Source organism: Trypanosoma brucei, chromosome 6 (assembly GCF_000210295.1).
Source record: "Trypanosoma brucei gambiense DAL972 chromosome 6, complete sequence".
NCBI classification, from domain to species: domain Eukaryota; phylum Euglenozoa; class Kinetoplastea; order Trypanosomatida; family Trypanosomatidae; genus Trypanosoma; species Trypanosoma brucei.
Window position 1 is genome coordinate 842,790 of NC_026739.1, and position 14,013 is coordinate 856,802.

The 14,013-nt window shown below is 44.1% G+C and overlaps 6 protein-coding genes across 6 annotated transcripts; all 6 read right to left on the reverse strand.

The window, feature by feature from the left end:
- Positions 1-262: 262 nt before the first annotated feature.
- TbgDal_VI3360 (hypothetical protein, conserved) lies at positions 263-1,582 on the reverse strand (the record flags this gene model as incomplete). Its single annotated transcript, XM_011775841.1, has 1 exon — positions 263-1,582. The coding sequence occupies one exon, from the start codon at positions 1,580-1,582 to the stop codon at positions 263-265; it is 1,320 nt and encodes a 439-aa protein (XP_011774143.1).
- A 500-nt stretch (positions 1,583-2,082) lies between these two features.
- On the reverse strand, positions 2,083-3,120 carry TbgDal_VI3370 (hypothetical protein, conserved; the record flags this gene model as incomplete). The annotated part of the gene is made up of 1 exon (XM_011775842.1): positions 2,083-3,120. One exon carries the CDS (start codon positions 3,118-3,120, stop codon positions 2,083-2,085), a length of 1,038 nt encoding a protein of 345 aa, XP_011774144.1.
- Positions 3,121-4,652: 1,532 nt separating this feature from the next.
- TbgDal_VI3380 (zinc finger protein, putative) lies at positions 4,653-6,467 on the reverse strand (the record flags this gene model as incomplete). The annotated part of the gene is made up of 1 exon (XM_011775843.1): positions 4,653-6,467. One exon carries the CDS (start codon positions 6,465-6,467, stop codon positions 4,653-4,655), a length of 1,815 nt encoding a protein of 604 aa, XP_011774145.1.
- Positions 6,468-6,997: 530 nt separating this feature from the next.
- TbgDal_VI3390 (sphingosine phosphate lyase-like protein,putative) lies at positions 6,998-8,614 on the reverse strand (the record flags this gene model as incomplete). Its single annotated transcript, XM_011775844.1, has 1 exon — positions 6,998-8,614. One exon carries the CDS (start codon positions 8,612-8,614, stop codon positions 6,998-7,000), a length of 1,617 nt encoding a protein of 538 aa, XP_011774146.1.
- A 1,264-nt stretch (positions 8,615-9,878) lies between these two features.
- TbgDal_VI3400 (hypothetical protein, conserved) lies at positions 9,879-11,564 on the reverse strand (the record flags this gene model as incomplete). Its single annotated transcript, XM_011775845.1, has 1 exon — positions 9,879-11,564. One exon carries the CDS (start codon positions 11,562-11,564, stop codon positions 9,879-9,881), a length of 1,686 nt encoding a protein of 561 aa, XP_011774147.1.
- A 1,414-nt stretch (positions 11,565-12,978) lies between these two features.
- Positions 12,979-13,530, reverse strand: TbgDal_VI3410 (ADP-ribosylation factor, putative; the record flags this gene model as incomplete). Its single annotated transcript, XM_011775846.1, has 1 exon — positions 12,979-13,530. One exon carries the CDS (start codon positions 13,528-13,530, stop codon positions 12,979-12,981), a length of 552 nt encoding a protein of 183 aa, XP_011774148.1.
- Positions 13,531-14,013: the final 483 nt, after the last annotated feature.

Consider the following 14,013-nt stretch of genomic DNA (forward strand, 5'->3'; position numbering starts at 1 on the left):
CCGAAAGTTACTGATACACACTTCCTCAAAAGCTCGTCGGTGAGGCAGAGAAATAATGTTTTCACGAAGAAACTTAACACGTTGAGTAAAAAAAAAATGTGATGAAAAGTGTTGGTAGAGGTAGAAAGGGTGGAAAAAAAAAAAGACGAGGAAGTAATGCCTCATTTATCCCACAGTAAGCTCACTTTCTCTCCCTTCTTTTAAAAAAAGAAAATAAGTGAGAAGTGTCGAAAGGTTATAGGGAGGCGGAGTGAAAGTGTTCCTACGATGCTAGTTCTAGCAAGAAAGCGTAAGAGTAGCAGCCAGCCTCCACTGCTGGTAGCGTTGGGTAATCAATGGATGGCCCAAAGAAGCGAAGGAGTCGCGCTCTTAAACCATGCTCAGCGGTTACTCTGTTAAAAACATTGAACATTTCACTCCGTGTGGCACGAACAACAGAAGCAGCCACACCACCTCCGGATGCCACATAATCATGCATTCCAAGCAATGCCACTTCCTGCGCTACGACTACAATAGAACCTTTGCCACAAACACCTCGAAACAACATGACCTTCAACAAGTTTTGCCACTGCTCAGGTGAAGACAGTGTGTCGAAACGGTGCTCCAGAAAAACAACATCCTGCTGACGCATGCTTAGTTCTTCGATAGGTGAATTTGTCGTTTCACAAGTGTTGAAAACAGCACTTGCATGGTTTGCTACCAGGTTTTCACGCACTCGGTTAAGGAGTGACTCATCTGATTCCGCGAAAACAACACTTTTCGCCGTCATTACTGCTTGAAGTGCAGCAGCTCCACCACGATCGTTAACACACAAAACGCGCTTACCATGGCATAAATCCCTAAGTACGGCACGTATTCGACGATGGGCTGTGTTGATAAGCCAACGATTACTTGATGTGGTGGGATATTCATCTCTTGGCAACCACATGTTACTCGCGCCATTTTCCATGTATGTTTCGGGTAGAGTTATGGTTGGAGTAATAAGAGTTAGCTTTTCGTGATCCTTTAGGTGTGGAGTATCCAATAGTACCTCTTCGACTCCGTGCTGCCGCAGCAATTCGGTTACCGCAGGAACAATCCGTTCTGCACCCGCAGATGTTGCAACCACTCGCGCAAAGCTGGAAGAAAAGAGATCAACGTAAAGGGAGGGAACACCATCTGCATAACCATTCACGACGCGGTAGGCATTGGTGCTGCCGGTCCTTACATGACGGAAAACAGATTGTCGTCGCCCCCACGCTTCTTTAACGCGATTAACGAAAAAATCCTCACTAATCCTTGGTAGGTCCGTCACTACTTTAGGTGTATGGTGAAAAATATCAACACGCAGCAGCGCTGGTTCATAAAATGCCAGCGCTAGCAGCTTCCGGTGATCCGCATCTCTTAACTCCACAACACTTCCTGGTTCTATCTCACGTCGAGCAAAGTCAAGACTATGAGAATCGAAGGAGCTCAGCGGAATGGAAAGTTGTCGGCCACACGTGACTCGTCGCTGCTGTCCCACACGTAGTTGCAGTTGCGGAAACTTTTCTGCTGGTGTGAGTCTGTGGGTAAGCAATGGTGTAAACACCTTGGACCACATGGCAGCGGGAAGTTGTGTCCTCCTCCTATGTGTTAATGTTTCTTCCCTTATACTACCGCACAATATTTTTCCTTTATTGCACGGCTATATTCATCCGTTCATTCATTGTTCGTCCGATTAATTCACAAATGGCGGTCCCGGACACAAGAAAGATCAAAATATGTGGAGAAAAAAGAGGGGGACAGCAAGGATGTGACCATAAAAAGCAAGTTTGAAAAAGAAAATGACGTGCACACCGCAGAGTCCAATGATCAGTACACCTACAGGTACACCAAAAAAAAAAAAAGTATAAGGAATAAAGGGATAATGATGAAAAAATAGAGAACTGTGTTGGAGCACTGACCAGAAAAACCGACCGTCCCCAATTAATGGCAAGAAATTGGTTTTTTTTGTCGCATAAGTACACGCAGGACAACTGCATCCACTAGTACACCGCCGCTTCACACATGTAGTGTCAGGCATCACTGCACGCGGGAAAATGAGGAGAAAATCATTCGATATCATTCGAAGTGGTCGTGCTCACCTCCTGCAACTTCGCGAGAAAACAAATAACGCGATTCACACATATAATCCTCATCCTCTTCTTCATCGGTGAGTTCATTGGCATTTGTGAAAGAATTACGGTGGCTACGAGGAAACATTCTCTTGCCTTTGTGTTCTCCATAGTCAAGTGTGAGTTCCTCGCCCACATTAATATCCCTTGCAGCCCGTACAACAACTGTAGCAGTTGGAAGCGACACACAAGCAGCACATGCAGGTGATGAGGCACTGTGATTTAACATGTCAACAATTGGTACGATGGCTGACGTTACCGTATCTGTCCTAACGTCATCCGTCCGTATCACCTTCAATTTAAGCACACGAGCACGCACAACGTAGATGGAAGTAAGAATGGCACTGTCCAATTCGGACGGATGGGCATCGTAAAATCTGTACTCCTCCTGAGGGGCATGTAATAATATGCAATCTCGCAGATTCCACGCGATCTGCTCGATGGTGGAGTGCACATTTGACCCACACCCACCTTCCGAAAAGTATGGTGCCTCCAAACCATAAGAAAAATACTCAGTTAAAGGAAGGGAGCTTACGTATAAATCCGCCTTGCGATCTTTTACAGGTCCTAAAGAAGGATTTCCAACACCGACACGAGTTTTGAGTTTAATGACGCTCTGCCAAAAGTACCGAAGCGCAATGGACACGGCAAGCGACGCCTCCACGGGGGAGAGTGTTAGGGTTACAACTTCATTTTCGTCTGTTGACACGGACGCGGTAAGTGAAACGCGGTCTTGAGGAAAATCGGGCGACAGTCGCCACAGCCACATCGTTGCCTCGGGGAAAAGTGTGGACCGGTTCCAGCGGCGTAAAGTGCGAGGGACACGAGACGCATGAGGGAAATAACAGTTACGAGAGGGAACAGAGAGCAACAAATCCCCTTTTCGAAAACAACGGCGCGCGAATAATCCACGGACGCTATCATGTCCCCGTCTCGCTTGTAACATAGGTGCCGCACGAGCCCCCAACATGTGAAGCAGCGTCATGCCGTAACTTGCGGTAAAAGGTCCTTCTGGTTGTGGTAGTTGGCACCAAAACAGCAGTAATGTAAGAAAGATACTAATAAATAATTGAACTTACACATAGGACAAGAGATGTAAAACGGAAAAGAATAAAAGATGAAGAACAATGTGTGGAATGTTCCTTGTATCATCATTTCATCGCTCATACTCGGTAAATATGTCAGATATACAGCACAACTACAATAGAACAAGAATTAAAAAAAGCAACATCTAACCCCACAAACCGACGTACCCTCTATCAAGGGAACACTCTTTCGATATACTACAGTTGCTACATAATGAACAAATACAAAATAGAGGGAGGGAATTAGGTAGTATAGAATCAAATATTCACTGAAAGATGGTTCGTATCTCTCTGTTAAGTGAAATCACATAGCTGCACGTGCAAGACATGGAGGAAAAGGCATACGGCACTCACGTGGACAGGCCTGCGATTGTGCAGTACGCTTGTGACACACTAAACGAACACAAAAAAAAACGTGCACACACACACGGCAGAATGACTATTGATATCTGAACCATCTAAACGCTAATTGATCGACTTTTGTGTTTTCACGCATTCACTCACGGTTGAAACATACAGATAGTTCAATAAGACGAAGCAATTTTTAAAAAACCATTATAAGTAACACCAAGATTAGCGCTGCATGATACAACTGCTATTATTATTATTATTTATTACACTCAACCTCGAGTAACAGCTGGGGGAACAAATCCCTTGTTGGTGTTGAGTGTCTACAGGACGGAGTTTTTAACATTTGTTCAGTGTCCCTTACACGCAGTATAATACAATGAACAGGACTTTAATTCCCTTCCACTCTTTCCGTTAGTGTGCCCACTCATGGCGCGAAGAAAAAAGGGTGAGGAAAAAGGAAGGAGGCACCTCGAAAAACGGATGGAAAAGGGTCGAAAAACATGTAAAATATCGCGAAAATGATGTTTGGAAGAAGCATGTGAATCGCAGGAACAAACGCAAGAAAAAGAACCACAAGTACAAGTACCCCACAATAAGAGGGAAAGGTTTGTGAAAGGCAACGAAACAAAAAAAAATTGCATATGGATATAAAAATACGTTCACAATTCACCTCCAATTAACGGTAAAGAAAACAAAAAGCCCTCACGAGCACCCCAACGTAAAGGATTGATTAACACTTGATTTTTTAAAAAAAAACGCATAAATGAACGAAAAGGAAACACCTCTTTACCTCTTCATCTCGATATATCCATTGTTTTCGTACTTTACAAGTCTGACAGCATGCTATCACTATTCCTTTGAGTGTCGAGCCGCCCCGACCTTAGCGGTAAAAAATTACAAACAACGCATCAACGCATTTATGTGTAGTGAGGAAAGAAAACCTTGACCCAAACATGAGGTTAACGAAAAGTGGTAGAACCCAGATAACAACTGTCCCACAGGTCCCACAAACGGGAAAGAAAAAGATATTTACGGTCTGGGCGTGTGCAGTGAGGGATCCATCTAAAGATGTACAAACTTTTTACAAATAATTACCATGAATCCCAGGTGCGCCATATCCCCTCATTGACAAAACGGAGGAGCCAGAAAAATTTCCGCCGCTTCCGCCCGAGTCCGTTTTAGAGACATGAGTTGACGAAACGGAAGTTGCCTTCGTAGTGGTTGAGGATTCTTTCGGCCTCTCCGACTCGAAGTAACTATTCACTCCTACTGACGATTTAATCGAGGTTTCCCCAGGTGCAACTGACACAAGCGTACATCCGCTCCCCGACGGCGCAGTGGTGGGCTGATCGTTGGGAAAAGTACGAGAATAATCGCGAGACTGTACGGCACCACATACATCGAATTGTGTGTGAGAGGCGCTCGGTGGCAGAATAGCGCTATCGTGAGAGAATGCGGCGCTGTGGCAAGATCTGCTGCCAAATCCCATAAACGTTTCATCATTGAACACTATGGCTTGATGTCCAGGACGGCCGTTTACATCAACCCTTTCAGAGATTCCAACTGCCCCTGAGAAATGAAGAGGTCGTAAATTTGGTCCTTGCGTGGGTTCAAGGCTATTGTCTAGTGAATCACCTTGTTGATACAGCGCACTTGTATCCTTGTTTCCCAAGAGCATCACTGAGGTGTCGAAAGCAGATGATGCATCATCGTTTCCACTTAGTGTCAGTTGCTCTACTTTCAGGTTACCAGTATCACAACTTCTCTGCCGTAAAGAGCTATGGTATGGATCTGGTGTAGTGCTGCCACTCGCATTATTCCAAAGTACCTTGACACTGGGAAGACTATACACTTCTGCTGGCGATGCAAATGATACACAATTAAGTACCTTCGGCTCAGCAGTCGAGGTGTTTACAACATCACAGTGTCGATGGAAGTTGCAGCTACCTACGTTTCGTTGCCTAATCGAAGCCTCCAACTGCGCCACGCGCAACTGTGTCGCATGTAGCTCCTCCTGAAACTTTTTAATTATCATTTCCTGCTCCACCTGCTTTCTTTGCAGGGAAGTGTTGATATCGTCAGGGGGAGGTGAACATGGCTGACTTGCCACAGGTAACGCTGCATTACCAGTGGAAGCTAACATGGCATTGTCATTCTTGTTTTGTTTATTGCAACGTTGCTCGTTTGTCACGAACTCACGCAAAAACGCCAAATCGTGCTTAATTTGTGACACCTCCGCCATCAGTGGGTCATTTGACGCCTCAATTGCAGCTGATGATTCTGGTGGTGATGCGGTGGTTTCTTCTGTTAATGGATAGTGTTGGACCCTACGGTGACGTTTTATCATGTGAGAATTTAAGGATGAGTTAGAGGGATAGTTGTTGCCACAATATAAACAAGTGTGTAGCTGCTCCGTTATTCGAGAATGACCCCTCCAGCGTTCGTGCGCGACCTTACGATTAGTTGGGGAAGGGTCTTGTCGTTTCACGCCGCTCATGGAAACAATCTCTCGCAGTTCCGCCAGTTCTGCAAACACCCGATCACTTTCCTCACGCATGTCACGAAGTTTTTCTTCAGCTCTTTTTGCCTCAGTTTCCAGCATTTGCTGGCGGTACGAAAGGTACTGAATGGTGCACTGCATCGTACGACTAACTCGCCTCACCAAGTGATATGCCCTTTTTGAGAAAAACCATTCCAGAGGGAGGTCAAGTTCCTGCCAGCCGATTTGTCGTATCATTGATTCTTTCATTGACGTCTGAGTTCCTTCCTCAGAGCTGTAAAGCGCAGGCCCATCCACAACGGAAAGAAATGCAATATCACATGGTGGCTGGTGCAACTTAAATTCAAAACCCATCGCCGCGAGTCTAAACCCAACCCTAACCCTAACCCCCCTCATCAGTTCATTAACAATGCAAATAAAGGGTAAATAAAAAGACACACATACACATAGACTTGAGAATAACTCACACGTGTAGAATACGAAGTAACAAGCAAAAAACAATTAACGGAGCGACCAATACAATTCGTCGGCGTGAGGGGGGGGGAAGTTATGGCAATAACCAGCTTATGTAGACCTCAGGGCAAAAAGTGTTTCGACCAATATAAATGTATACCCTGTACTCTCAACGATAAAAGAGAATACGCATACGAATGCGCCCTCGTTCTGACAAACTCAACGATATCACCAAATTATAGCCGCACAAGGGTGTTGTTCTGTCTCCACCAGTAAAAACGGAAGGTGACATTATTCCTCAGGCAGCACTATCTTATTCCCATTTCACACTCACAGTGATGAGACCGAGTGAATGGGTGTACGGCTGTTTCCTCCGAGGAAGGTAAAATGGTTAGGTATCTTTAAGAAATTATATAAAAAAACCCTTGGGAAACACCAATTTAAAAAGCGCATCTCGGCATAACCAACTTTTTCTAATGTTCGGTGCTGTAGTACTTGTTGAGAAATTCTTTTAACACATCCTTTATTATAGTTCTGTCGCTTACCTTCTGCTGTGATCCGTAAATAGTTGATTTAGCGTTGACAGCACCGTGGCGTCGGCCATTCTTCGTTGCATCCTCATATTCCGCAAACATTCTGCCACCAATCTCCGTAACGTCCTCTATAAAGCGATCAGCAACTTCCCCAACCGTCTGCAGTAGCGTGACAGAAAATTGGAGACCAGATGGAAATTGCAAGCAGTTCAGAACCCAACCTCGGCTACGCAACTCTTCGTTTAAAACGAAAATGTCAATTATGTTACTTCCAAAGGCAAAAACACAAGCAGTTGGTTTCCCAATAATGTGTATGTAAGGCAGTTTGGATAACGCATCCGTGATCCTAATCCTCGTTTGTACAATTTTCCGGCAGCAGTCCACATAACCCTCCTCTCCGAGTCGTACCATTGATGCCCAGGCGCCAGCAATAACGCTTCCATTCTTTGAACCACAAACTGCTGGGGAACAGTACATGCCACCAGGCCAGTCCGCTACGCAACAGAACTGGTGGGACCGCAACTCCTGTGTTCTGTAGAGAACAGTCGATGTACCTTTGGGAGCAAAACCATACTTGTGTGTATCACAACTGATGGAAGTAACCCCGGGGAGGCGGAAGTCCACAACCGGTGCCGGTAACCCCGCCTTCGCCATGAATGGCACAATGAAACCACCCAAACAACAGTCAACATGAAGACCAACGTTGTGCCGGCATGCAATCTCTGACAACTCCTCTATGGGATCAATGACACCGTGAGGAAATGTTGGTGCCGATCCTACAATAGCGACTGTGTCATATCTGATGTACTTCTCCATTTCTTTCGCGTCAACCTGCTTCGTGATCGGATCGACAGGTATCTTTACAAGATTAATGCCAAAATATTCCGCACCCTTATCAAATGCTGGGTGTGCTGTGATGCCGACAATAACAGAAGGTCGCTCGATCCCCCGGCGAGCCCGTCCCCAATCACGATATGCCTTTAGAGCCATAACAATACTTTCCGTACCCCCCGATGTAACGGTACCACATGCGTCGGGAAGTAGGTGGCCGTTGAACATGTGAACGACCATCGACACCACCTCAGCCTCCATTTTACGCACAGCGCCAAAAACATCAGAATGCAGCGGGTTGCTCCACGCAAACATCTTAACAACACGGTTCAACAATTTAGTATGGGAATGCTCTCCATGATACACTGCGCCGCTTAGAGTGCCATCCTCAAAGGTTTTATCGAGATTTTGGTGAAACTCACTAACCAGGTTGATCACCTCCTCATCTGAAAACCCCTCCTTCGGTAGCCGTTTGGCTTTAAATTCTCCAGGTTTTGACGGCATCTTTATGCCTTCGGCACTTTTCTTTACTTCCTTCTTTATAATGGGCTCTGCAAAAAACCTCACAACGCGCCACTTTGCGGCATGTAACCGCTTAATGATGCTGCCGTCACGTGCCACATAAATTAGGACTTTGGTTGCAAAGATAGCGCCGACGGTGAGACACACGATGTGTGACGGTCTTTTCCCCTGAAGACTCCTGTCCAAAAAGCATGACAGCGACATTTTTGTAAATGATGCTAAACTTTATGTGAATTATTCTTCACACGAGAAAGCGAAAAAAGTATTAAAAAGGCGTGAAAACAACAACTGAATGACAGCACAAAGAATGGGGAGAACTAATTTTTTTGCTAGCAGAACTAATCACATCCTTCGTGTTTCTACTCGTTAATCCCGCACCTCTCTTATTCATTTTCCCCTCTTCTCCTCCCCCCTTCCGCTTTTTTATCGAGTCCACTCTATCTTCGTCTCAAAACAATGCAACATATGAAATAACTCTATTTTTTAGACACGCACAACAAAAAGAAAAAAATTGAAACAGAAACGGAAAAGAAAGCGAAAAGTGAAGAAAAAAAGGAAAGAGAAATGAAGCGCCGCCTCTTCGCCTCTCAGCGTCTTCTCTCTCCTTTTTTTTTTTTACGCTGTGAATTAACCGGAAGATTCCCCGACGTTTTTTCCACACGTAAGAGCAAAGTTAAACACCAAGAGAAAAACTGACGGTACCTCATTGTTATTGTCATGGGGCACTAATAAGGCGGTAAATAATCATTTTTTTAAAAAAAAAATGAAGTCAGCAGTATTTATTATGAAAGAGTGGGTCTTTATTTTTTAAAAATCCCATAAGCGGTGAAATTACAACCCAGAATTAGAGGTTAAAGAGGAATTGAACAAAAAGAAAAAAAAAGTTGCTTCGGGCTACACAAGCGGCCAAACGCGTTCCTCAAGGCGCCAAGAAGGGGGTGTAGGAAAATGTCGAAAGAAAAAAAAAAAAGAAGTGACTGCACAAAAAAAAAAACATGTACAGTGAGCCAAGTAGAGGCATTCAAACAGCAAAACGAAGCACAAACGTACGCACACACACACACACATTATATATATATATATATATGTGTGTGTGTGTGTATGTATGAATATGTGCTACGTAAAAGATTTTTATCTAGTTAAAAACAACGGAAAAGAAATCCGACGCAGAGAAGGTGAAAATAATAAACAAAAAAATGAAAAGCATGAAAGTAAAGTTGCATGACACGCACATACGAATATAAAGAGACAAACCCACACAACATGGAAGAAACACTCACGAGTACCTGCCATCGTTTCGCATCACCCATTATTCCACGATCCTGTTCCTGCGTTTCGGCAACATTATTCCCAGTAACAAAAAAAAAATCTAATCAACACAACCCCTTCGCATAAACAAGTTTACAGTTTTTTTCTTGTTTTAATTTATGTGGAAGAACGTTACAAAGGACTTTATTTAAATAACTACTCAGCACGACACAATCAAGGATTCCTTGGGGTAGAGGATGAAACAGGGAGATATTCGCGGATGAAGGCTAGTAACCAGATTTCCGTAGTATTTTCCATTTACATTAATGCCGAGTGAACCTTCATCTACGCTATATGTGAAGGTCAAAACGTCACCGATACAACACACAGGTAATTCCTTGAAGGATTGACCAATTCTACCAATGCCTCCATCAACAACACCGAGTTTTGTGGGTTTCCAGTAGAACCCTCCTGGAACAAGGGAAGTGTCTGTCCTTTCAACCACACCGACAAATGATTTGTCAAACCCCTTTCCGAGCTGGACACGCCACGTCACACGACCACGTTCCTCAGGAAACAAGCGCGCAATTTCCTCCACAGTTTGTTCAGTACGGATACCAATTTGCTTTAAACTGTCGGCTTCATTGGGCTGAGCAGTTACATGAACGACACTGTTCAACACCTTCAAGTCAATGCCTTCACGCTCCGTTAATGTGAAGCGTCTACCTGTTCGCAGTGGTATCATGCTACCGTCTTGTGCGCAAACATTCAACACTTTTCCCGATTGTGGTCGGGAATCGTCATCCACTTGTGAATGTGGAATACATCTCCTGAGGTTTGTGTCCCTTCTAATGCCGTTTTTGGAATGTTCTTCCGACCTCAAATCTAGAAATAATTTAAATTGAGGTAAACCAAAATCACCAACCTCAAAAAACTTAAAACCAAGCCCTTCTACATCCGGAGTTTCTTCACTGAGGTGGTACGAAAGATATGATCGATTCTCTAATATCTTATAATCTGAACAACCGCGTTTCATGTGTTGCAGTAGAACAACCGACTCATTAATAGCATTTGCTTTTGCCAACACCCTTCCCCTACATTGATTTAAGGAGGCATGGCCGGTATCGCACAACGACCCGAGGGCTTCAAGAAGCTCCTTTTCACGTTGTGACACCATCATCTGTAGTTGGCTAAAGCGTTCTTTTATTGATTTCTTAACCTCCTCTAAGGAGTCAAAGTATCTTGTCGTCACGACATTTAACTGATTCACCTTCTTTTCTAATCTCTCCTTCTTGTCTGTCATGAGGGTAATCTCACCGGGAGCTCTATTCCTAAAAATGGCAGCCGCCTCTGGTACGCTAATGCTTTCATGACCGTTATGAGGGCCGGTGAGCAAACAATATGCGCAGCAAAGACTTTCACAAACCTTGCAGTAAAACTCTAGTCGATACTCCTCATGGCCTTGAACCCCGCAGCATCTATAAAGCTTTCGTGTTTCTTGAGCGTCATCAAGTGGGAAAAATGTATGGTGGCGCTTCGTAGCGTTTTTGTGCACAGCAGTGTTGCAATCCATGCAATAAGCGCCTGCACATTCATCACATTGTATCGCAGCAGCAACCTCTTGGCACCATTGGCAAACCGGTTGCTGGGCGAGGCCCTCAACTCTCGCCTTAACGTAAACCCTAAGTTCATTGTCCACTAATTTCGGTAATGTTTCATTGTTAATGTGCTCCTGTTTGGTGCTACAAAGAAGGCAAATGAAATCTCTACCTTCCAAGCATTCCAACCTCCCTAGCACACAAGATGCGCAAAAGCTATGTTTGCAGCTGAGCGTGACGGGATCGTGAAGAATTCCAAAACATATCCCGCAGGTAATAGTGACTGGTATCCCCGGAACCTCCGTCATCGTTGAAGAGGTACTGCCGCAATGAGCGGTTCAGGGGTGGAAAGAAAAAAAAAAGAAAGGAACCACAAACGGAACTCGCTTTTACCTCTAACGGGAGAATAATCTAGGGGGTTTAATCCAGTCTTTTTTTTTTTCCCCCTCCTCAGGTGATGAAGAATTGAAGCGAACAACTTTAAAAAAAAAAGCAGTCAGTAGGGGAGAAGAATGAAAATAAAAGTGTGGCGAGTACTCAAACAAGCAGCGGACCATTCAACACACAGAGCAAGGGCAACCAGAAAGAGGGAGGGGGAAAGGGGAAAGGGAAGGTGGATGAGTTTAACGTGCTCAAAAGAAATAGGGGAGAAGAAAACACCCACAATTATGCCGCAAAAAAACTTTCTTAACAAACACCACTGTGCCCCCCCCCAAAAAAAAAATGACTCAAAAATATGGTCAATTTATGAATGACTCATGGTAGCGACAGAAGGTGTAGTGTGAAGAAAGCCAAGTGTCTCACACACAATATGCCGAGGGAGATATTTAAACGAAAAAGTGACCGTACAGTAAATATTTTATCTTCTCTTCACCCCCCCCCCCGCCATTTGCGTGTTTGCTTTTCTTTTTCCACGTACAAATTTGTAAGCGGCACATTTTTTAAAAAAATGGACAATTAATGTGGCTTGGAGACATGGCCCACACACACCTTTGCATTATTTTTTTTGTTTCATTTCTTCCTCCGACTTGTCCATCTTCACACCTCCTATCCGGACTCAATTTCTCTTTATTCATTTTTCTAGGGGCCCCCCACATTGTCCTCCACGTAAAAATATAAAGCCAGAGCACAAACAAAAAAAATTCAAATGGTGCCACCACAAAATGATTGTTTCCCTTACAACGGCAAAAGCGTCAAAAAAAAATTAATGAAAAAGTAAAAGGGAAGGAGTAGACTTCACAAGCACTTCATTTCGCTCCCCTCTCGCTCATTCTAACTTCAAACGGTACCTTCGTCCCTCTTTCACACACACCTTTGCACGTCCCTTCTGTTCCGACCACAATAATACGCTCCGTAAAAACGTATTTAATTCCCCCTCTTTTCTCTATTCATGTCTTTCCGACCGCATCTAAGCTCAAATGACAATTAATTCACCCATCCTTCCTAACAAAAGAAACAATATTATTAATATCAATAAGAAGAGTCACACACGCTCACACAACCAAAGTGTCCCCATTATCGGTTACGCTTTTGCAATGCAATCGCTCAACCAGAGGAACCAAAAGAGGGAAGGTAGTGGCAGTGACATCAATGTTATATATGACATGGAGATAAACGTAAACATATATGAATATCATATGTGAGTGAGGCATGAGCGTGTCTATTGAAGTCTTCCCCCAGGAAATTATTTGCTTTCAGCGCCTTACAGACATCAGCTTCCCATTACGGGGCACAAGTGCTAAGTATCCATGTCACGCCTTCCTCCAGTCCTGCTCCCGTTTTGGCGCTACAGCCTTGGATGTGCCACTTGCGGTCTCGGAAGTCATGCAAATGAAGGCATTCTGCGATCGCCTGAGCATCTTTTGCGGTTGCAAGATCTTGTTTATTCGCAAACACCAAAACCGGAGCACCTTCAATGCCCTTTAGAACATCCACAAATGCAGCGTGAGATTCTTCGAGTCGGCGGTGGTCAGAAGAATCCACCACGTACATAATGCAGTCCGTGTTGCTGTAGTAATCCTGCCAATAGTCTCGCAGCGCCCGCTGGCCACCGAGATCACATAACTTAGCCCGTTTATTCCCACGTGTGAGTGTTTTGATATTAAACCCTTGCGTTGGTCCCTCAGGTGCGGCGTGGGAAACTTTTCCCTCCACAGGCACCTCGTCTTCTCCCAATGCATTCAGTACGGTAGTCTTTCCAGCATTGTCAAGGCCCACTATCAGTACACGCGGCTCATTATCACGTTTCGCACGGCTACGGATCCCCTTAAGCATTATCAAATAGATTACCCTTATTCCTCTTTCTTTTTTCTTCTTTTTTGTTGTTACCTTGGTGCTCCTCACAGACACAAGCACACACACACGCACACGCACAAAGACAGAGAGACACAAACAAACAGTAAAACAGATACACAATTAAGCGGGACTACCTTTGAGAATACGATGTCCCCTGTACTATTCTTTCTCCTTGTTCTCATCATCACATCTGTTTGTGCTGTAAATCACATCTGTGAGTCTTCTTCACGCTGTGCAGAAGAAAGTGTTCGATCTTCACACAGTCAAAAATGCTTCAAAAACATTAGTAACTGTAACGTTCGAATAGGAGATCAAACAATAAATACAAAAAAATTAAAAAATAATGAAACACCAACACACGAAATACGGTAGAGAAGAAAAAAACATAAAATCAAATTTAAAAAAGACGATAAAACACAAAAGTATTTTCCGGAAACCAGAGTAAACAAGTCAACAATTTTT